This window comes from Dromiciops gliroides, chromosome 1 (assembly GCF_019393635.1).
Source record: "Dromiciops gliroides isolate mDroGli1 chromosome 1, mDroGli1.pri, whole genome shotgun sequence".
NCBI classification, from domain to species: domain Eukaryota; kingdom Metazoa; phylum Chordata; class Mammalia; order Microbiotheria; family Microbiotheriidae; genus Dromiciops; species Dromiciops gliroides.
Window position 1 is genome coordinate 711341845 of NC_057861.1, and position 25505 is coordinate 711367349.

Consider the following 25505-nt stretch of genomic DNA (forward strand, 5'->3'; position numbering starts at 1 on the left):
TACTAACAAAAACCAAAAAGAAAAGATAGAATAGGAAAAACCATTTAAGACAAGAAAAAAATACATGAAATATCTGCATACCTGACAAGACACAGAATCTGTTAAATGGGAATAATAATTGCAACTACCTTCCTGAGTTAGTGTGAAGATGAAATGAGATAATAAAAGTGCTTAGCAAGCTTTTAAGCACTATATAAATTCTAGCTCTTACAATTACTACTAGATTTGATGTCAGACAACTTGGGTTCAGATCCCAACTCTTTTATTTCCTTCTCAGATATCCTTGGACAAATCCCTAAACCTTTCTGGGCCTTAAGATTCATTATCTGTAAAATGAAGGTGTTGCAATGGATGACCTTTAAGGTCCCTTCTCACTCTAGATCTGTGATTATATGAACTTCATAAAATTTTTTTTACGAAAGTTAAGGAGTTCCCAAATAAGTGAATATGAGTCAATGTCCATCATTTGGTCATCCCAAAATATAAAAATAAAGCTACCCATATTAATCTACAATATTAATGTTATATCTTTCACATTATCAGGGGGATACTTTATGGGATTTGACAAAATTTTAAAAATTATGTAAGAATAAAAAGTGATGGATATTTGAGGCAAGGAGAAAAAATATGGGTTTGGCACTTAGCAGATCTCCAATTATAGCAAAGAACAGTAATTATCAAACTATGTGATACTGAATACATACTAGAAAAGTTGATCAGTGGAATATATTAGATAAACATGACTACTGACTATCAGAGTAGAGTAATATGTATAGTCTTGTCCCAGATAAAGTCAAGAACATAAAGTCCTAAGGAATGAACCCTTTATTTAAGAGCTGTTAAGAAAAGAGTAGTAGTTTAGCAGAAAATTGATTTAGACCAGCATCTTACATCATATTTTACCACAATAAATTCTAAATGAATAAATGAGCTCAATATGAAAAAAAAATCACACTATTCAAAAACGAGAGAACAGAAGGTCAAACCTCTTACAACACTGGATAGAAGATCAATTTGTAAACAGGTCTGACTGTGTAACTCCCCTATTCAGTAAACTCCATGTACTCCCTATTGACTAAAGAAATACAAAACACTGTTTGGCTTTCAAAGCCCTTATAACCTGACCCTTTTCTACCTTTCCAGTCTCCTTAAACCTTATTTTCCTCCATGTTCTCTATGATATTCAGTAACTCTGGCCTCCTTGCTCTTCCTAGCACAACACAAATTTGTACATTTTCCACTGGTTTTCTCTATACCTGGAATTTTTTCCCTCCTGACCTCCACCTCCAAATGTCTCTGACTTCCTTAAGTCTCAACTAAAATCCCACTTTATGCTGTGGTAAAAATTATTTGTGGTAAAAAATTATTGGAGTTTTAGCTGACTCATTTGGGAGGGGCCACACCTGAAGTTACATATGCTACTAAGGTCAGAAGGAGAACTCTCCATAGGCAGTTTTTGAAGGACCTCCCCTTTTGAGAGGAAGATTGAACACTCCCTGAGGGGAGGCTGAGGCACTTCCAGAATGCTAGCTCTCTCTCTTGCTTCTGCTTTTCTGGTGGCATGAGCAACTGTAGACTTTCCAGGTTTTGGTGAGTGAACACAAAAAACCCTGCATTCCTTTGAATTAGCTCAATTGGAAACGATCTGGGGATTGTATAGATTTTAGGTTAGAGTTAAGAGGATTTATCTGTATTTCTTTTTCCTATTTTCTCATCTTAGATTTTTATTAATTTCACCTTTGTTGTTTAATTAATTCCCAAGTAATAGAATCTGATCCTTTTGTGGAAAAGAAGCTATAAGGCTCCTTGGGAGAAATATCTAAAAGGGCAGTTCAGAGGGGAGGGAGCTTTTGAACCTAAAGGTCCCTTATTATTTCCGGGACCCCAATATTTTGGTGAGTCACCTAATTAGCACTCCATATATTAAATTTTGGCCCTCACACTGCAAAACAGCTTTCTCGGTCCTCCTGAATTAAGTTGGTTTCCTTCCTCTGAACTTATCTCCAATTTATCCTCAATATATCTTATTTGTGCCAAGTTTATTCTTCTTGATCCCCTCCCCTATTAGATTTTATGATCCTTCAGAGAAGAGATTGCTTTTGCTTTTTTTTTTTCTATCCCCAGCACTTAGCAAATTGCCTGGTGCTTAATAAATGCTTGTTAATTGAACATGCAACTAGCCACAATATAGAGAATATTATTAAAGACAAATTAGGCTATTTCTGTTGTATAAAAACAAAGATTCTTTGCTTTTAGAATAATAAGCAAATATATAGGCTTATATAAACTCTGAATAAAACATTTCTGAAAAATCTCACATTACAAATTTGCAATGAATTAGTGCAGATCTTAAAAGATTACACAATAGAGAAATGCACAAATGATATGAACAAGCAGTTCATAAAAGAAAAAACTGTCAATAATCATCTGGAAAAAGTGCTCAAAATCATTACTGATGTAAGTTAAAACAATTTGTATCTCCCAGCCATTTAATTTTCAAAAATGGTAAAAGATGGAAAAATTAAATGTTTGTGAGGATGTGAGAAAATCAGCTAAAGTAATTCTTTATTGGAACTGTACATTCGCCCAACTACTTTGGAAAACAACTTGGAATCATAGAAGAAAAATTACCCAATTTTTAAACATTTTTTGACCCAGTGATCCACCTATTGGGCCTGTAATTCAAGAAACTTATTAATAACAAGAAAAGATATATCTGTATGTAAATATTAATAGGATAATTTTAGTGCTAAAATAGTTTAAATTAGTCTTGCTCTCAGTGACTGGTGAATGGCAGAAAATATGATATGTGAATGCAGTGGAATGTTGCTGTGCCTTAAGAATGACATTAAAATTGAAAAATATATAAGAAGACTTGCATGAAGCTATTAAGAATAAACAAAAGTTAAAAGATAGAAACAAAACTCAAGTCAACAAAATCGTATAATGTTGGTACTCATGAAATATATAACCATCCTTTCTTTTAACAAATGAAAAACTACAAAAAAGTACATGTACTATCAGTCCTAGTCACTCTTTTCACTTCTTTATATAGCTGTTTTTGGAAATGTTACATTGTGTGGAGTTCATTATAAGTATTTTGAAGGTTTTATACATACATGGTTGATTTTTATAAAAGTGTCATGCACATTTGAGAAATGTGCATGCTCTTTGCTATTTCCATTCAGTGTCTATCAACTAGAAGTCCAGCATGTATATCTAATTTTTTAAAAATCCAATTGAGGTTCCTAACTTCTTTCTTGTTTGTTTGGTTTTGGTTGTTGTTGTTGTTGTTGATTTTATTTAGGTTTGAAAGGGAGTAAATTATTGTAGTTTTACTGTCTATTTCTCCCTATAACTCATTTAACTTTTTCTTTGAGAATTTAGATGCTATACCTTTTGGTGCTTATATGATTAGTATTGGTATTATTTCATTGTCTGTGGTATCTTTTAATGAAATTTAGTTTCCATGTTTATCTCTTTTAAATAGGCCTGTTTTTGCTGTTACTTTCTCTGAGATCATGATTGCTACCCTTTTCTTTGTTTCTTTATTTCTTTCTTCAGCTAAAGCATAATACATTTTTCTCCAGTCCCTTATTTTAATTCTGTATCTATTTCAAGTGTGTTTCATGAAAACGATATATTGTTGCATTCTGTTTTCTAATCCTTTCACCTATCATCTTCCATTTTTAGGTGAATTCATATTCACAAATATGATTGTTGTATGTTTCTTTCCATCCTGTTCTCATATATTTCTTTCTCTTTTTCCCTGCCCCCCTTTAAGAAATTTTTTTGCTCCTGATTAATCTCTCCCTCAATCTAACTTTGCTCTGATTCCTCCCTTTTACCCTGAACTGTTTCCTTCCTGTTTCCCTATTAGTTGAAATGTATTTCTGTCCCCTACTCTGTGTGTTATGTGTATTTTTCTTCTTTTGACCAATTCAAATAAAAGTAAGTTCCATATGTCACCTGCCCCATCTCCTCTCCCTTCTTGTTACATAAAATTCTCCTTGTGTACTTCATTTATTTGAAATAATCCCATTTTTTCCTATCACTGTTTCTTCTCCCAGTGTATTCTTCTTCCCCATCCTTTCCATTTTTCTGTTAAAATTATCAAAACATAACAATCACTCCCAGACCCTCTGTCTCTTTCTATGACTCCTGATGATGATAGAGTTCTGAGGGGCTTACATATATGATCTCCCCACCCATATAAAAATATAGACAGTTTGCCTTGTTTTATCCCTTATGACTTCTTGCTCATGTTTGCATTTTTGTGTTTCTCTTGACTCCTATGTTTATATGCTAAATTTTCTATTCATCTCTCTCTCTCTCTCTCTCTTTCTCTCTCTGTTTTAAATCAAGAGTGGTTGAAAATTTTCTATTTTATCAAAGATCCATTTTTTTCCCTGTAGGATTATACTGTTTTCCTGGGTAAATTATTCTTGGTTATAATACTAGATAGTTTGCTTTTGGAGTATTATATTCCAAACTCTTCACCCATTTATAATTGTGACTTTTAAATTTCATGTCATCCTGACTGTGGCTCCTTGGTACTTGAAGTTTTTTTTTTCTTTCTGGCTGCTTCCAATATTTTTTCTTTCATTGGGGAGCTCTGGGTTTTGCCTATAATATTACTAGGAGTTTTTACTTTGGGGTTTCTTTCAGGAGGTCACCAATGGAACTTCTTTGCCCTTTGATTTTAAGAGATCTGAGTGATTTTCTTTTAATATTTCTCAATGATGTCTAGGTTCTTTTTTGGTCATGGCTTTCAGGAATTCCAGTGAGTCACAAATGATCTCTACTTGACCTGTTTCATAGGTCAATTAGTTTTGCTTTGTGATACATTATAATTTCTTTTATAGTCTCAACTTTGTTTTAATATTTTTTTGATGTCTCATTGAGTCATTAGCTTCTCTTTGATCTGTGGGAAGGATTAGACTCTATGGACTTCAAGGTCACTTTCGGTTCCAGATTTATGATCTCATAACATATATTTAATATATACTCTGTGTTTTATAGTTAATGATCCCTAAAATCTATATGAATTAAAATTGTAATCAAACAAAACACAAAAGAATTCATACATTTTTTTTAAATCTTTTTTTCTATTGGTCAGTCCAATATGTTTAAAATTTTAAAATAGCATACTAGTTCCTAAAATTTCATGGGTTTTTGGCAGCATTTAAAAAGGTAACATAATTTTTTCTTATTTAGGTCATTGAAAGAATTAAAAGAAATATTAGAAACTTTGTCAGTTCTAAAAATATTTAGTTATTGAGGGAGAAAAAAACCCAACCACAACTGCATTGATTTAATTAAAACATATAGGAGAGCAAGATAGTAAAATAAAAATATAAAGCCATTACTGATATCTTTCCATTTCTGCTCACTTGAATTATTGCTAATCTTACTAACCGAATGAAATTAAGGAAAGGCACAAAAAAGTACTATGAGATTATCTGACAGCTATATTAAAATAATATCCTAATGTTACTTCAGTACTCCTATAAGTAATCTAATAGCAGATTTATTTATAGGTAATAAGGATAATAGTAATTCCTTTGCTTAGATGTTAAACAAAAGAGTTTCTACATTGGCTTTATACAAAAATGTGTCTCATTCTGTACATTGATTTCATTATCACTCTACTAGGAGATTAGTATGTTTTATCATAAATCCTCTGGAACCATAGTTGAATATTACATTAATCAGAGTTCTTAGTCTTTCAGAGTTGTTTTTATTTACAGTATTATTGTTACTATATAAATTGTTCTCCTCGTTCTCACTTTACCCTACATTAGTAATACCACTCTTCTCATTTTTCTCTGAAACCATTTGGTTCAACATTTCTTGTGGCATGATGGTATTACTTATACGACTTAGAAATGATTCCTTGATCATAGGTACTTGCTGAAAAGGTTTTTTTCCTTCTTAGTTGCTTGCTTCATTTATAAATTTAACTACATTTGGTTTTGTTTGGGCAAAATCTTAATTTTGTGTACTAAAGAGTAAGCTCTCAGAACTCACGACACAATTGCTCCAAAAAAACCCTCCAATTAATGCCATAGGACAATTCCTAGAGCTGAGCAGCAGAACCTACAAAAGGACAGGCTGAGATAATTTTCTAGCCAAAAATGGCTTAGAAGGTCGGCAGGAGGGGCTGCTGTGCTGGGGCAGGAGTAGAGCCCAATCCCACAGTCATGCTGACACAGATCCAGTCCCAGGAAGGCCTCGCAAGAGAAAGAGACCCCCAGAGCCTCTGAATCAGCTATAGTGCCACTGTCTTCTGGAACTAAGCTCACGGTTTGGTGAGAGGCTGAGCGGTTGGCCTGGCGGAGATTACAGGGGTCTTGACTTGCCCAGGGTCACACAGCTAGTAGGTGTCAAGTGTCTGAGGCCGGATTTGAACTCAGGTCTTTCTGAATCCAGGGCCGGTGCTTTATCCACTGTGCCACCTACCTGCCCAGAGCCATACATTACTCCTGGAAAAACCATAGCTTTTATTATATGGACCTTTGTCAGCAAGGTGATGATTCTTTTTTAGTATGCTGTCTAGATTTGCTATAGCTTTCCTTCCAAGAAGCAAGTGTGTTTGTAATTTCATTGCTGCAGTCACCATCTACAATGATCTCTGAGCCCAAGAATATAAAATCCGACACTACTTCCATTTCTTCTCTGTCTGTTTGCCAGAAACTGATGGGACCAGTTGCTATGATCTTAGTTTTTTAAATGTTAAGCTCCAAGCCAACTTTTACATTCTTCTCTTTTACCCTAAGAGGCTTCTTAATTTTTTACTTTCTGCTATCCAAGTGGATATTATCCGAAACTATTGATATTTCTCCCAGAAACCTTAATATTGGCTTTTGATTCATCCATCCTGGCATTTTGCATGATGTACTCTGCATGTAAGTTGGATAATATGTCATACTCCTTTTCCAATCTGAAATCAAGAAGTTGTTCCACGTTTGATTCTACCTTCTTAACCTGCATACCACAGGTTCCTAAGAAAACAAGTAACGTGATCTGGTACTCTTATATTTTGAGGACTTAGGATATTTTGTTGCAATCTCCACTGTCAAAGACTTGAGTGTAGTCAATGAAGAAGCAATAAATGTTTTTCTGGAACCCCCTTGTTTCTCTATAATTCAACAAGTGTTGTCAGTTTGGTCTCTAGCTCCTCTGCTTCTTCAAAAACCAGGCCAAACTTCTGTTAATTCTCAGTGTGCATATTGCTAAAGCCTCACTTGCAGAATCTTAGGCATAATCTTGCTGATGTGTGGATTGAGTGCAGTTGTTTGGTAATTTGAATGGAATGTTCCTTCCCATTTCCTTTCTTTAGGATTGGGACATAAACTGATCTTTTACAATCCAATGGCCACTGTTTAGTTTTTCAAATTTGCTGGCATATTGAGTGCAGTACTTTAACTGTATCATCTTTTAGGATTGCATATTACTCAGGGGAATTCCATCACCTTCACTAGCTTTATTGTTATTAATGCTTCCTAAGGTTCACTTGAATTCATCCTCCAAGAAATCTGGCTCTAGATCAGTAAGCACACCACCATGGTGATTATTGGTGATATTAAGATCTTTCTTGTATAGTTCTTCTGTATATTCTTGCTACCTCTTCTTAATTTCTTTTGCTTTTGTTAAGTCCTTACCATTTTTGTCTTTTATCATGCCCATTTTTGCATGAAATGTTTTCTTTAATATCTCTAATTTTCTTGAAGAGATCTCTTGTTTTTCCCATTCTATAATTTTCATCTATTTGTTGTTGGATTGTTTCAGTCATGTCTGATTCTTTGTGACCCCATTTGAGGTTTTCTTGGCAAAGATACTGGAGTGGTTTGCCATTTTTTTTTCTTCATCTCATTTTACAGATGAGGAAACTGAGGCAAAGACGGTTAAGTGACTTGCCCAGGGTCACACAGCTAGTAAGTGTCTGAGGCCAGATTTGAAGTCAGGAAGAAGAGTCTTTCTGACTCTAGACCCAGCACTCTATCTCCTGTACCACCTAGCTCTGCCCTATTTCTTTAAATTGCCCATTTAAGAGAACCTTCTTATCTCTCCTTGTTATTCACTGGAATTCCGTATTCCACTGGATATAATCTTTCCCTTTCTCCTTTCCCTTTTGCTTTTCTTTATTCCTCAGCTATTTCTAAAGCCTCATCAGACTGCCACACAATCACTTGCCCACAATAGTATATGTACTGGAAAAAAAAGTGACAAAAAAGTATATGTACTGATTACTTGAATTAAATTCTCCCATTCATGTCCATCCATTTAAGTTCACTGACATCAATATGTCAATGTTTAATCTTTCCATCTCCTGTTTGACCACATCTAGCTTATCTTATATTACATGGTTACCAGCATTTATTTGAAGCACATAATGTTGTATAGCAATCATTGTACACTGAAGTGGTACATGTCTTATGTCCTTAAGAAGGGATTTTTTGGACATGACTGGTAAACACATAAAAACACATACAAAATAATTCTAGTAGCACTGGGAGAAGGTAAAAGTAGAATGAGGAAATTTTCCTCACATAAAAGAAGTATTCAAGGAAGAGCTTTTATATTAGAAGGGAAATGGGGTATATGTGTAGCAGGCATTGCTTGAACCTCACTTTCATTAGAATTGATTCAAAGAGGGAAGAATAGCTATACATACTCAGTTGGGTATAGAAATCTACCTTATCCAATAGGAAAAGGGGATAAGAGATTTAGGGGTGGGGGGGAGGATGATAAAAGGAACGGCAGATTAAGGTAGGCATTGGTCAGAAACAAAACAGACTTTTAAGGAGGGACAGGATAAAAAACAGGATAAATAAAAGAAAATAGGATGGAAGGAAATATAGTTAATAATCATAATGGTAAAGGTGAATGGGTTAAGCTCACTCATAAAATGGAAGTGGGTAGCAGAATGGATTAGAAACCAGAGTCCAACAATATGTTGTTTACAAGAGACACACTTGAAACAGAAAGATACACACAGAAATAAAAGGGCTGGAAAAGAATCTAATATGCTTCAGCTGAAGTAAAAGAGGCAGGGGCAACAATCATAATCTTAGACAAGGCAAAAGAAAAATAGACCTAATTAAAAGAGATAATGAGGGAAATGACATTTTGCTAAAAGGTACCAAATACAATGAAGTGTTATTAAGATTTTTACAGCAAATTTCTCTGATAAAGGTCTAATTTTTCTAATATATAGGGAATTGAATCAAATTTATAAGAATAAAAGTCATTCTTCAGTTAATAAATGGTCCAATGATATGAACAGGCAGAAGGAAAAATCAAAATTAGTTATAGTCATATGAAAACATGCTCTAAATCACTATTCATTAGAGAAATTCAAATTAAAACAACTCTGAGGTACCACTTCATACCTAGCAGAAATGAGAAATGCAGGATGGGATGAGAAAAATAAATATATTATTAAACTGTTGGTAGAGTTGTGAACTGGTCTAACCATTCTGGAAAACAATTTGGAAACATGCCCAAAGGGCTATAAAATGTATAATACCACTTCTGGGTCAGTACCACAAAGAGATTAAAGAAAAAGTGCAAAAAAAACCCCCCCCAAAACACAAAAAGAAAGAAAAGAAAAGAAAAAGGACCCAGGGGCAGCTAGGTAGCACAGTGGATAAAGCACTGGCCCTGGATTTAGGAGGACCTGAGTTCAAATGTGGCCTCAGACACTTGACACTTACTAGCTGTGTGACCCAGGGCAAGTCACTTAACCCTCATTACCCCACCAAAAAAAGAAAAAGGGCCCATATGTAAAATATATATATATATATATATAGCTCTTTGTAGTGGCAATGAATTATAAAATGAAGGGATGCTCATGAATTGGGGAATGGCTGAACAAGTTGTGACACATGATTGTAATAGAATATTATTGTGCTATTAGAATAATGAAGGGGTGGTTTCAGAAAAAACCAGTATGGCAAGATGTATGTGAACTGATGCAAAATGAATTGAGGACTGGGGGCAGCTAGATGTCACAGTGGATAAAGCACCGGCCCTGGATTCAGGAGTACCTGAGTTCAAATCCGACATCAGACACTTACTAGCTGTGTGACCCTGGGCAAGTCACTTAACCCCAATTTCCTACCAAAAAAAAAAATGAGTTGAGGACTGGGAGATCATTGTGCACAGTAACAGCAGTGTTATAATGATGATCAGTTGTGAAAGACATGGCTACTCTGCTCAATACAACGATCTGAGACAATTCCAAAGCACTCATGATGAAAAAATGTTATCTGCTTCCAGAAAAAGAACTGATGGACTGAGTGCAAATTGAAGTATAATTTTCTCTCTTCCATTATTCCTTTTTGATTTTTTTGTCATGATATGGCTAATATGGAAATATATATTGCATGATTTCACACGTATAATTAATTTATACTATTTTGCTTGCCTTCTCAGTAGATGGGGGAAGGGAGGGAGAGAGGGAGGGAGGAAGAGAGAGAATTTGGGACTCAAAATTTCAAAAAGAAAATGATGTTAAAATGAATAATAAATTAAAAAGAATTCCAGTAAAGTGGAAAGAGTACTAGACTCTCAGTTTTCTGATCTATAAAATGAGGGGGTAGACCGAGAGGTCTCTGAGGTAACATAGTTCTGAATCTATGATTCTAATTCAATAGTAGAGAAAGAGATAGGGGTAAAATCAGGGCAAACATAAATTTTGCATTAAAAATCCCCATTGTAATTAATCCTTAAACTGAGTTATTTTTGTGTCATGGGCTTTTTTTTTTTTTAACCTTGAAAGTACTATGTGTACCGGCAGCACTAGATAAATAACAAGTCCTGATTTTGTACCCTGGTGATAGAGGAAAAGTTGAGCTCAGGGGTGGCAACGGCATGCATAGTAATCAAGTTCCTGCCATTAGCAAAGTGATGCAGAATCCTGAGACCAAGATCATCTAGGGAGGCCAAGATCTTGCTTTTATCCACACTTCTGAGTTTACTTCGTTTCTCTTGATTTTGACAAGATCTTGGCTAGGAAAAAGAAGCAGTCAGAGGTCTTTCTGTGTGCTTTGGGATTCACCCACAATTAGGGGGCATGACAAATGACGGTGTTTTAGTAAGGGATTCTGAGAAATAAACTGGAAGGAAGGAAGAAAACCAGGAGGAGAACATTGTCATGAAAGCCTAGAGTGGGAAGTATATCCAGGAAGAGAGGGTGATCAACAGTGGTAGATGCTTTAAAGAGGTCAAGAACGATGAGAATTGAGAAAACAAGCCATTCGTTTTGGCCGTTATGAGATTATTAGTAACTTTGGAAAGAATAGTTTTAGTTGATTTATGAAGTAGGAATCAAGATGACAGCTCATTGAAACAATTTTCAATATTTTTTTACACAACAGAGCGTACTTAAAAATGAATGGAAAAAGAATAGAAGCAAGGCTAGAATAAAGCACAGACAAGCAAGACAGTTTTGAAAGACAGGTTGAGTTTTTATCTACTTAGAAATGAAAGTAAGCTATACAAGGTAGAGATCCTATGGTTTCATGTACAATTTTCTATTCTACTCGGTATGTGAAAATGCCCATTGTATTTGGTGTTAAGTTCAGAATTTTAGAAAAAGTAAAAATATTATTAGCAGGGAAGAATGAAAAAAATACTCCTTAATGGGCAGTCTTGGGGAAATTGATGTAGCTATAGAATTCTCATTTAATTTTCAATTTACAAGCATTTACTTTCTCTCCCTCCACCCCCATTGAAAAAAGAAAGGCAAAACCCTTGTAAGAGATGCATAGTCAAGCAAAAAAAAAAAAAAGATCCCCATATTAACTATGTCCAACAATACAGGTCTTATTCAGCATTTTGAGTCCATCACCTCTGTCCCTGGAGGTTAGTAACATTCTTTATTATCACTTCTCTAGAATGATGGTTGGTTGATCAGAGTTCTTAAGTGTTTCAGACTTTATAGTGTTTTTGTCTAGTCAACAAGCATTTACATAATTATTGTTGACTTTGTTATAAAAATTGTTCTCTGCTCACTTCACTCTGCACCAATTCATACAAGTCTCAGATTTCTCTTTCATGATTTCATATGGCACAGTAATATTCCATAACATACCATAATTTCTTCAGCTGTTCCCCAATAGATGGACACCTGTTTAGAAAAATTCTTTACCTACTAGTCAGCCTGAGTCAGCAGGCATGTTGTGCTGCACCAGAGACCTATGAAGGCCTTTTCAGTTTTGGAGAATCTACCAGAGATTGTGTTTTATTGATATGGTCTTCTAGAACTTAGGAAACACCTATAGAAAATACAGAAGGAACATCTATTTGGCAGGAGAATCAGGATAATTCAATGCCCCATAATCAAGTTAGGGTAGAGAGTTTCAGTGCTACAGAGAGAGCTCAAAGATTATTCAATACCTGATTACTGGTCATTGTTGTGGATGGCTGAAGGAGTAAAAATGAAGGTCACTGGAGTTTAATTTAAGGAACTGTTAGAACCAGGTTGTTCGATGACTCAACATAGAAGTTGACGTCATGTATGGTAAAAGGAATAGGCAACTTTCAGAGGTGTTCATGAATTTAAAAAAATTCCTCCTCTACCATCTGTTTTCACTGATGTGGCATCACATCACTAAGAAACCTCTTAGGTTTGTGTCCTTAATGTATCGCAAATATTTTCCTTTAACAAACCAGTGGCTTTAGTGGGTACTCTGAAAGCTCCAGTGTAAATTGATCACACAACATACTGAGTTAGTTGACAGGGTTGACTATTCTGCTTACTTATCTGGAATGGGTTCATTGCTTTGTAACCCCTGTGTTAAAAAAGAAAGGAAACCTGTTCTCTCAATTTCCTTCTTCCATCTTTTGCCAGTGGGGAGGTGCTGGGTGCTAGGCCAATATGGCCCTAGCTTCTCCCAACTTGTTATTGCTACTTGGCTCTGATCCAACTGGATCCAAATTGCACGGGTAAATGTGATAAGTAGTACCAATTATTACTTTCCCACGCCACTTTCACAACTTGAATTTGGTGTTTAATTTATCTTAAATATCACATAAAATTGCCATCTAAATGTCTTGGGAAGAATGGAAAGGGAACTATTTTATACAATTATTTATAATTTATAATCTTACCCCTGAAAGGTTTCTAAGTTTTGCAGGATTATAGTCAAGGACTGGGTATTGTCTGTATCTACCTAACCAGAACTGATCCTCAGCAGAATGGGAAGTAGGGGGAAGTTTATCCTTGGAGTTCTCCCATTTCCCTTTTTATTACCCTCTGCCTCTGAGGGCATGAGAATACCCAATACTCTGCTCTGTTTCCCTTCTCTATCAAAATCTCTCCATGGATAGATGTCATGTTATCAAAGGTCTAAATTAATTCATACAAGTACAAGTGCCTAATAAGGACTTATTGTGTTTGGCCCTTAGTATTATTTTAGTTTAACAGGAAACAATCCTTTAACTCATAGGACTAAACTTTTAGTGAAGTTTATTTATTTATCTGTGACAGGCTAGTTATATTAGCAGACCCAAGACCTTCCATGAATTATTTCATATAAATAGCTGCCTATTCCAGATGTAAGACCTCCCTTGTACTCAATTATTATTAATGATAATAACTGATGTTTACATGGTGCTTTAAAGTTTGCAAAATGTTTTCGATACATAATCTCAATTAAGCCTCACAACAACTTGTGAAGTAGATGCTTCAGGTATTGTCATTCCAGTTTTACATATGAGAAACTCTCATCTGAAAAAAATAAGTGATTTGCCCATAGTCACATAATAAGTGGAATGTAAAACTCCTTGAATTTTTTTCATCTTTTTCTTTTTATCCACAATGCCTAGCCCGATATCTTGCAAATTATAAAGACTTAATAAATATTTTTTGAATTGTATTGAATTGCTTCTTAGGTCTTCCTGACTTCTAGGTCTACCACTCTGTCCACTCTCCCATCCTGCATTTCAGTCAGCGAATCATATTGCAGACAAATCCAGTCCAGCACCTCTGTTTCTTGCTTACTTTCTCTATATTGATCATATTAGGAAAAGTTTCAGTTAGGTGGAGGTGAATAGGGTTGAAGGTAGCTTAGGTCCCTGTGGCTAAAAAGTTAGAATCATGGCATTATGGGATAGATCATAGGAATATAGATTTAGAGCTAGAAAGGACCTAGAAGTCACCTCATCCAGTACCTTCATATTCTGGATGAGAAAACTGAAGGCCAGAGAGGTTAACTGAATGTGTTAGCCAAAGTCTTCCAGGCAAGTCAGTGGCAGAATTGGTATTGAATGTGTCCTCTGGCCTGCTTTAAATCCAATTTTGCTGCTCCATTACTCTGGTGCCCCTTATAGATCATCTAGTCTGACCTATAACCTCATTTTAGAGATAAGGAAAATGAAACTTGTTGAGCTAACCTGCTTTATGTTCAAACAAAAACTAGTTAAACCACCTATTAAGGATGTTGCAGAGACAGGATTCCTGAATGTGGTGAAAGGTTACATACTTGTATTACCTTGGTCCTAGGCTATAGCCCCCAGATTCAAAACCTGGGTCTGCCACTTACTACCTGTATGACCTTGGGCAAATCATTTTCTGTTTAAAAAAAAACAACGGTTCGGTTAGTTTATCTATAAGGTCTTTTCCATCTGCCCTACATTTAAGCAACTATAGGTTATATCAAGCAATAGCTTTCCATTGCCTAAATGTAAAATTAAAAATCATCAGGGTTTCCTATGTTGTACATTATCTTTTTCTTTTTCAACATTTTATAGAATAAGAATCACTGAGTTGAGAGTTGGAAGGACCCTTTTGGAAACTATTTATTCCAACCCATGGGGCACCTAGGTGGTACAGTACATAGAGCACTGGCACTGAAGTTGAGAGGACCTAAGTTCAAATCTGACCTCAGACACTAGTTGTATGACCCTGGGCAAGTCACTTAACTCCTATTGCCTTAAAACACCCAGGGCCATCTCCAGTTATCCTGATATATATCTTGCCATTGGACCCAGATGACTCTGGAGGAGAGAATGAGGTTGGTGACTGCACAGTCCTTCCTCACTTAAATCCAATTCACTGCAAGTCATGACATCACCCTGATGTCACAGTCTTCTTTGAGAATGAAGGACAGACAACAACAACAAGACTGCTGGGCACATTCCAACCCATACCTAGAAAAGTACCTCCTGTACTATCTAAGAAGTGGTCGGGGGCAGCTAGGTGGCATAGTAGATAGAGCACCAGCCCTGGAGTCAGGAGTACCTGAGTTCAAATCCGGCCTCAGACATTTAACACTTACTAGCTGTGTGAACCTGGGCAAGTCAATTAACCCCAGTTGCCTCACTAAAAAACAAAAAACAAAAAAACTGTGTGACCCTGGGCAAGTCACTTAACCCCAATCGTTTCACTTAAAAAAAAAAAAGTGGTCACCCAGCCTTTGCTTGAAAAGCTGAGGTGAAAGGGCTTCCCCAGATGGACTATTCCCCCTTTTTTCTTCTCTCCCTGTGTCCTCTCTCCATGTCCTCCCCCAACTTTCTCTCCCCCAAATATGACTTTCTGTAGCTTCTAGCTCTCTGCCTTCTGGGGCCAAGCAGAACAAATTTTTCCCTTCTTTCACATGGTAGTCCCTCAGATACTTGAAAACAGCCATTATATTTTCTCCCTTCCTCTCTGGCCAGGCCACCTCCTCCTCAGTCTTCTCTTTTCAGGGTTAAACATTCATGATTCCTTCTGCCAATCCTTTTGAACTCAAGGCCCTTTGATAGACTGGTGGTCCCATCAGTGTGAGTATTCTTCCATTACTACAGAACACAAAATACCCATATCCTTTCACTCTGTACAAGTCTTTTCTTTGTTTTTTTCTTTTGGGGGGGGGGTGAGGCAATTGGGGTTAAGTGACTTTCCCAGGGTCACACAGCTAGTAAGTGTCAAGTGTCTGAGGCCGGATTTGAACTCAGGTCCTCTGGAATCCAGGGCTGGTGCTCTATTCACTGCGCCACCTAGCTGCCCCTCTTTATTCATTATATACTCCAGATGCTCAACTCATCCTGTTAGAGGACTTCCTCAAGAGTACCAATGAAGGGGCAGCTAGGTGGCGCAGTGGATAGAGCACCGGCCCTGGAGTCAGGAGGGCCTGAGTTCAAATCCGGCCTCAGACACTTAACACTAGCTGTGTGACCCTGGGCAAGTCACTTAACCCCAATTGCCTCACTAAAAAAAAAAAAAAAGAGTACCAATAAAGCCATCTTAAGCTATGCTGCTCCTTACTCACACCTCATGACAGGCCTTTCACCTTGTCTAATTATAAATTTTGTCCATCGCTTTGCTCTTTTCTTGGGCCTAGGTTATCATTAGAGATACCTGCCGTTTACTTGTGTCCACCATACATCTTTCCATTGCCATTTGGGCTCCTTGTGACTTTTAATTCCTCACAGGTTGTGATATCTGAAGATTTACAACTGCAGAGCATCATGTTGAAAAGATGGGCTTTTGGACGGGGAAGCAGCCTGGGATTATAAAAAAACGCTATATAGTTGTATATTGTCATCCTATTAAAATGCTTTTTCAAGTGAATGAGGTTTATATCTCCATAGATTTTCTTCATTGTAATGAGAAGGATAGATTCTTTGGCACTATGTACACTGTGACCAAATCTGTAGAGCTCAGGTGTGTTGTAATGGCATTTTATTGATTTAAGACTGTAAGCCCTAAGGGCAGTGACTGTCATTCTACATTGCTTTGTGCTTTGCCAATCAAAGTGCAGCTTGCATGTAGCTTAAGAAATGCCTTATGATAATGCTATGTACATGTCCTTTTAGCTCCAGCTCAGACATCATAAGAGACCTCATAGAGGAAAAGGAGTTATTGGAGACAAGGTAAGTATACATAGTCATTTATCTGGATACTTCAGTGGATCCGTGATCTCCTTGGTATGGCTATTTTTTTTATCAGTGCAGATCACACCCTATCTGGCTCTCTCATCCTGTCCATCTTTTGTTTACATCTTACTTTATTTGTATTTGTTTTTGTTTTTGTCGGAGCAATGAGGGTTAAGTGACTTGCCCAGGGTCACACAGCTAGTAAGTGTCAAGTGTCTAAGGCCGGATTTGAACTCAGGTCCTCCTGAATCCAAGGCCGGTGCTCTATCTACTGCGCCACCTAGCAGCCCCCATATCCTTCACTTTCAATACGTGACTGGCTCACCTTCTTTTCCTGTCATCTATCTCTCTGATGAGGTTTTACAAAGGAATTGACTAGGGTCCCAGAAGCTGACCATGTCTATTTTCCAAAAACAAGGTTAGCTAAATACATAGAAGCTCATCACCAGTAGGCCAGCCACTTGGTGATAAATTCTTTGGCCCCGGCAACCCATGAAACACAATCACAACTTTCAAAATTAATGTATACCATGAACTACTAAGTAATTATTAATATTCAACCAATTTGTTAGACCAAGTAATGTTTATGCATGATCTTATTTAAGCAAATCATACCCATACGGGCTAGAATTAGATTTTTTGGTCTTTGTAACTCTAGCATCTGGCACAGTGCTCTCTGTAGTTAGATCCTTCAAATTAAATATAATGCTACCAGTTTATACACATGGGTGTGTGTTTTGGCCCAGAAATGGGATCACAGAGCTAGGATAGCTTAATTAATGAAAGAGTACCAGGTTCTAGCTCAGGTTCTAGATGGATGATCAAGTGCACACTACCATAAGCTATTCAGAGATATGGAATTCGATATACTTTTTTTTTTAATGTTTTCATAAAAGCTCTTTTCCAGTCTTGTTCTTGTCTTTTTACTTAAGTGAGTAGACAGCAGAGTATCTGAGGGCTACCTTTGGAGAATAAAAAGAGAAGTCAAGCAACAATTATTTATTGTGCATCTTCTGTGTGTAAAGGAGTGTGCCAAGTGTTGTGGGAGGTGCAGAGTTAAAAAGAGTCAACAGGGGGCAGTTAGGTGGCACAGTGGGTAAAGCACTGGCCCTGGATTCAGGAGGACCTGAGTTCAAATCTAACCTTAGACACTTGACACTTACTAGCTGTGTGACCCTGGGCAAGTCACTTAACCCTCATTGCCCCCAAAAAGAAAAAAGTCAGCAAGGCACTTATGGCCTACCTGAAGACTGGTTGGCACATGTTTTATGATTGGCTTATGAAAGAGCAGCCAGAATTCTGATCATTCTGCTAGAACTGATCATGTGGGATGATTATTCATGCTAGATATAAGACTAGTCCCACTGACAGATTTACCATTCATCAGACAGTCCTTATAGTTTTGTCTTTGCTTATGTCCTTTTCTCAGCTAATATTGACACCTCTGGCTTCTTTTCTATGTGCTCAAATCATGGCCTCCTTGAAATTTCAGATTGCATTTTTCTTATTCTCCATAAAATCTCCCAAACTTTGTACAACCAATAGCAATTGCTCTCTTCTCTAAACTAATATCATTCATTTCTGGCTCACTTATTTGGTAACTATGTACTGCCTTTAAATCTAAGTATTTCTACTTAAATTTTTTTCTTTATTGTCATTTTCTGCTATTAACTTTTTTGTTTTTATATATCATCTCCTGTAGTTTTCTTAAATGCGGTGGTATGTCTTTTAATTTGTATTTGGTGCCATTCCTTGCACAGGTCAGACATATAGTATTAGTCCTCAGTAATGCCTGTTTGCTTATTTTGCTTTTATAATAACATATGCTTTTGAAAGTCATAATTATTGGACTAGGTGGCACAGTGGATAAAACACTGGCCCTGGATTCAGGAGGAACTGAATTCAAATCCAAGCCTCAGAGACTTGAAACTTACTAGCTGTGTGACCCTGGGCAAGTCACTTAACCTTCATTGCCCAGCAAAATAATAATAATAATAATTTTTTTAAAAAGAAAGTCATAATTATTCCAGAGTATTTCACATACTGGAGTATCATCAAGGCACCTACAACCCCTGTGTCTTAAAAGCTTACATTCTCATATAACAGAACTGAATGGCTTGCTACCTTCCTCTGAAAAAAGAAGCAGCTCAGAAATGTCCATCTTAAATTTATGGGCACGTTTGAAGAAATCCTTAAGCACAGATTTGAAATATTACTCCTAGACCATACTAAAGTATCTCCATTCTCCCACATTCTCCTAATTCCTAAGCTATCTAGCCTTTACAGCAGCTCATTGTCCCAGATAAGGTAACATTTCCACAAGCAGAAAAGAAGTTTGGCTCCCACAGTAAAAATGCTTATTCTCAGGGCAGTATGTTTTGATTTGGCTTCAGGTTTCTTGGGTATGAGGTAGACTTACTTGGGTTTTGAAAAGAATAAGAAGTAAAATGAAAAAAAAATTATCAAGGTTAAACAATAAGTTAAAAAGATTTCTACTTTACTATACTGTCAACTGCAATGGTTTCCCATCACACTGGGGAACACAGGAGTGTCTGGGGATTGTACTTTATACCATGGACAACTTTAGGGACTTTATAAGGAATGGAAATCACTATTTGTTTTTAAAAAGATTACCTTTGTAGTCTCTTGCCATTTTGTCTTGAAAGTCCACTGGGCATCGTATTAGAAAAGACATTTCATTGGTCTCCCTACAACATCTGAAAATGTTGGCCTATCTTCTTTTTTGATCATCTTATTTCCATTCCAGTGTCATTAATAGCAAGTAATTTGTCTATTACCTATTAGCTTTTTGTGTTTCTAAAGAAGGCCTATTTATAATTTTGCTATCTTACAACCCCACCATTAGCCCCCAAAAGTGATCTGGGTATAATATTTGTAGCTTTCCTGGCTAATAATGTTCTTCTAGTATTTTTTTTTTTTTGGAGGGGGGGGGGGGGGGTTGGCGGGGCGGGGCAGGACAACGAGGGTTAAGTGACTTGCCCAGGGTCACATAGCTAGTGTCAAGTGTCTGAGGCTGGATTTGAAATCAGGTCCTCCTGAATCCAGAGCAGGTGCTTTATCCACTGCCCCACCTAGCTGCCCCCTTGTATTTCTTTAGAAACGAAATAAGTTTGTCTGTCTATGTATCTATGTATCCATCTACACCTAGGAAAAGCTAGCTACACTCTTTGGTGCCACTTCATCTCCTTTTACCACTTCTCAAACAATTGTCATATATGGCTTCTGACCTCATCATTCTACTGAAACAACTTTCTCTAAAATTGCCTGTGACCTCAGCTTTGCTAAATCCATTGGCTTTTTCTAAATCCTCATTGGGTTTTTTTTTCCTCTCTGCAGTATTTAATCATGCTGACTGCCCACCCCTCCTGGATACTCTCTCCTCTTTGGATTTTCCTAACATTGGTCTTTCATGGTTCTCCTCATACTTGTTTGCTCCTTTTCAGCCTACTTTGCTGAATCCACATTCTTTCTTTGCTAATTTTAGGTGAACTTCTAGGCTCTGTCCTGGGTTCTTTTTTTTTTTTTTCTATTCTATTTCACTTAGTGACCTCACATCGGCTCCCAATGGTCCAATTATCATTGCTACACAGGTGTACAGATGTATATATATAACCGTTCTCTCTCTCTCTCTCTCTCTCTCTCTCTCTCTCTCTCTCTCTCTCTCTCTCTCTCTCTCTCTCTCCTCAACTTCAGTCCCAAATTACCAATTGCTTAGTGGACATTTTGAACTAGATGTCCTATAGACATCTGAAATTTAACATGTCTACAACAGAACTCACAATCCACCCTCCCCCACACACTTAAAACTTGTCTTTCTTCCTAACTTCCCTATTTCTGTCTAGAGGTCCATGTTCTTCTGGTCATCCATGTTTGCAACCTCCAAGTCACTCTCGGCTCCCCTACCCTACACACCCAATCAGTTGGCAAGTCTTCTACTTCCCAAACATCTCACCTCAGCCACCTTCTCTGCACGCACATAGCCGCCGTCCTAGTTCTGGCCCTTATTATCTCTCGGCTACATAGTTGCTCTAACCTCCTGTTTTCCTTGCTTCATGTCTCTTCTCTCTGCCATCTATTCTCAGTACAGCTATAGAACTGATATTCCTGAAGCAGGTCTGGTTAGGTTACTCCCCTGATAAATAAACTAGTGGCTCCCTTTTGCCTTTGGTAATAAGTGCAATAAGTGAAGACTTCTATTTGGCATATAATACTACTCCCAATATGGATGGAGTCTCATTTTATACATGCACACGTGTATGTACATGCACACATGCATACACATGTGTACATGTGTGTGTATACCCACATGCACATACACAGGTATATTTTAGTGCACTCTTTGGTTCAGCCTAACTGACCTTTTAGCTATTCTTCATATGCAACATTCTATCTCCTGTCTCTAAGCCTGTGCACTAGCCTGGAATGTACTTCCCTAGCTCCACATATTATAATCCTGAGTTTCCTTCAAAATTCATCTCTAAAACCACCTCCTCCACGAGCCCTTTCCTTAATTCCTCCCAGCTGCCAGTTTCCCTACCCCTTTGTGCTGCATTTATTTGCACTGAATTACATATATATATATATATAATTGTATGTATATATATATATATAATTGTATATATATATAATTGTATATATATATATATATAATTGTATATAGTTAAACATGTACATATTCAATAGAATGTAAGCTCCTTGTGGACAGGAATTTGTCATTGTATCTCTTAGTTACTTATAATTTTGATTCTTTCCAGATTGTGTTTTCAATGACTTGTAGCTATATAACTATAAGAATATTGGTCTTAAGAAAGGCTTTAAAAAAATCATTCAGGGGCAACTAGGTGGCTCAGTGGATAGAGCACCGGCCCTGGATTCAGGAGGACCTGAGTTCAAATCCGGCTTCAGACACTAAACACTTACTAGCTGTGTGACCCTAGGCAAGTCACTTAACCCCAACTGCCTCACCAAAAAAAAAAAAATTCAAAGCATTGTAGAGTTTCCTAAATATGAACTAACCTAATTTCTTCCTCATTGTCAATGTTGTGCCAAGCTCTGCCCATAAGATTACAACCCTTCCATCTACCTCAACCATCCATATAATGGTGGATTAACTTGAGAGGCAACTCTCCCAAGTCTATGTAGGCAATATGCATTTTTTAATCCATTCTATTTTAGCATTGTGGATGGTTAGATCAGCCTTTTGGTAAGAAGAGTGTTTATTTGTAGTTTGCAAAGGCTAGATAGATGTACTTTCTACACTTTAGAAGTTTAAGTGACTTTTAATTGCATTTTTCTACAAATGGGGACATTCTGAGAACCTTGTTCCACTCCATGGAACATAAATGTGTTTTAAGAAAACTTTAATGAAAATGTATTGTACGATGTAATACAAGACCCTAGAGAAGCTCATTGAGTTGTCTAAGGCTACATACTTAGTGAATGGTAGTCAGTACTAGAAAACAGGTTTGATACACAGGCCAGGGTTCTTTCCACTATGTTAAGTTGCCTGATATAATTTGGGAAGCTATGTGGTTTAGTAGGAAGATCACTGAACTCAAAGTCATAAGACCTGGGTTCTAGTCCTTGTCTTTTTTCACCTATTAGTTCTAATATTAGTGTGGTTCTGAATGAGTTTCTCAATATTCCCTTCTAACTCTAAATGTATGGTCCTTTGAACCATATACAGGTCTTCCAATGCAGATTGGAAATTATTCTGCTGTTCAAAGAATCTTAGAGAATTATCTGAGATGCTGAGAGATTAGATGACTTTCTTTGGACCACATAATAATTAATAATAATAACTAGCATTTATAAAGCACCTATTGTGTGGTAGCTCTGGGATAAGCACTTTTGTAATTATTATTTCATTTGATTTTCACAACAACCCTTGGAGGTAGGTGCTATTGTTACATCTGTTTTACAGTTGAGGAAACTGAGGTAAAGAAAGGTTAAGTGATTCCTAAGGCCATACAGCTGGTAAGTGTCTCAAGCTGGATTTGAATTTAGTGCTATTTACTGTGCCTCCTGTCTGCCAGTATGTATCAGAAGCAGGACTTGAAAACAGGTCTTTCTGGCTCTCATTACACACCAAGCTGCCTTTCTTTCTTAGTTATCTTTGTGGAAAATGAAATATAGGTCTCCAGACAAAGAACTTTTATAGAAGGTCGCTTTTTATTTTATACCATCATTTCATTAAGGAATCAACAGACTGCTTTTTTCTAAGTTTGGGAATGGAATTGTTTATCTATTTAAATGGATTATATCAAATGTATAATTGAACCAATTGTTTGGTCTGGCACAAATGGAATGAATACAAGGGAACTGATGTGCTTGTAATTTGTAATAGCATACTGACATTTTCATTCACAAAGAGCCAACTTTAAGGACTATGGTTTAAAGTTTATAATGTATTTTAAAAGTATTGTGACTTTAAATTGCCTTTTGCTAAGTGCTTTTTCATTGGCATCATGCCCTAATATAAATCACCAGACTTCTAGACAGACCGAGACAGTTTTTCATTTTACTTCTATTAGCTTGTGATTTATTGGTGAAACCTATTAAGAAATTGGACCCCAAAAAAATCCCCTCTTGTTTTCCAGTTGTTCTGGTGTATTGAACAGTTCAATCTGGCCTCTCGTCTTGTTACCCAGGTTGTCGCATTTGTGTCCCCAATATACTTTTGTTGGCTTCACATTTCTTATTCTAAGCAGAAAAGAGCTCTGAGAGAAAGCCAGTTTTGCCTCTCTACACCAATGACAGAGTCATCACTAAGCAATGATGGAAGCTTCAGTTCTTCCTCCCTGAACCAGGGCGACATTGCTGAGAAATCTCGGCCCAAACTCCTGAATTGATGCTCCTTTTTGGTGGTAGAGTAGACTGCTTTCTTAGCTGCTTGAGCATGGGAATCTCTACTTGTAATATTATGGGGGCAATTTTATGAAAAAGGAAATAATCGTCTTTATATGAGAAACAACATCTTTATTAGATTTGATTTTGTAAATAGTATAATTAGGCCAAGAAGTTTTAGCTTAACAGCTCCATCAGATCACAGTGAAACTAATTTTTAGTATATTAGTAGAGGACACTGGTAACATTACTTGGATTGACACTTCTTCCCTGTGTTCCCCCAATTAATTGTTGAAAAGAATGAGAATCTTCATCCTTTATGTCACCCTAATGAAAGAATTGGAAAAAATAATCCATACTCCTTTGAAAACTTGTCAAAAGGCAGAAATAGTCTTGCCTCTAAGAAAACTGTAAAGTGACTGATTTTTACGTGTATTTTGAGCCACTAGTTCTGTTGATAGTAAATATTAATATACTCAATGAGGAATATTACTGGGAATTTGGGAGGAAAAGTATGAATTACACTGGACATCAAGAATCCAATTTTTAAAAAAAGCTAAGCTCTTTGTGAGCTTGCATTCTTATCCATTACTGAATTTCTTTAGATCTTCTTTGTTAAAAATCAATTTGACTCTACTTCTGTCCTGACCTCCCCCCAACCCATTTGTAGTGTTCCTAAGTTTTTATAATTTATTATTATAGTTCAGTGGTCATAGGTGGGATCTTTCCATTCCATAGATTATCAGGATACCAAATATAGATAGTTTGCTTTCTGCCCCACCCCCTAAAATATGCCAGATATTAATTTCCTAACAAAAGCAAGCATTTAGAATTACCATATGATAAGAGAGCACCTAACTTCCATTGGTGAATTCAAGGCACTTAGCCCAGATGAACTGTTTCTTGGGATTCTAAAAGAACTGGTGGATGTGATGATATCATCATTGATATTTAAAAGATCATGGAGGGGGCAGCTAGGTGGCACAGGGGATAAAGCACAGGTCCTGGATTCAGGAGGACCTGAGTTCAAATCCGGCCTCAGACACTTGACACTTACTAGCTCTGTGACTCTGGGCAAGTCACTTAACCCCCATTGCCCCGCAAAAACAAAAACACAAAGATCATGGAGCATGGGAATGCCTTTGAACCATAGGATCAGAGAAAAGTAAACCTAATTCTCATTTTCAAAAGAGAGTAAACGCTTCAAACTATAGGCCAGTAAGCTTGATGTTGATTCCTAGCAAAATTCTGGGAATGAAACAGGGGATACAGGCAACACAAAATAGCTGTCTTCAAGCTGCTGAAGGACAATTATGAAGAAAGTGGATTAGATTTATTCTTTTTTTATCCCAGAAGACAGAACCAAGGACAATGTATGGAAGACAAAGTTAAGTTTCATGTTCTCCTTAATAATTAGAGCTGTCCGAAAGTGGAATGGGTTATCTCAATAGATGGTGTGGTTTTCCTTGGTGGTCTTTGAGTAGAGATTGGATAACCAAGACTTATGGAGTATATTATGTTGGATATTTCAGGTATAGATTAGACTAGATTAACACTAGAGTCCTTTATAACTTTTAAAATCCTATGATTACGGGGGCAGCTAGGTGGCGCAGTGGATAAAGCACCGACCCTGGATTCAGGAGGACCTGAGTTCACATCTGGCCTCAGACACTTGACACTTACTAGCTATGTGACCCTGGGCAAGTCACTTAACCCTCATTGCCTGAAAAAATAAAAATAAAAAATCCTATGATTACTGAATAGCTAGAAAA

At 36.8% G+C, this 25505-nt stretch overlaps 1 protein-coding gene across 2 annotated transcripts in view; it reads left to right on the top strand.

Moving 5' to 3' along the window:
* RAD18 (RAD18 E3 ubiquitin protein ligase) overlaps positions 1-25505 on the top strand; it is a 132484-nt gene that overhangs the window by 96149 nt on the left and 10830 nt on the right. Inside the window, exon 12 of one of the 2 annotated variants that reach the window (XM_043975450.1) lies at positions 16807-16863. The exons of the other annotated variant lie outside the window; for it this stretch is intronic. Within the exon in view, the coding sequence (XP_043831385.1) occupies positions 16807-16863 (57 nt within the window). The remainder of the gene's footprint in view (positions 1-16806; positions 16864-25505) is intronic. 2 annotated transcript variants of the gene reach the window in all.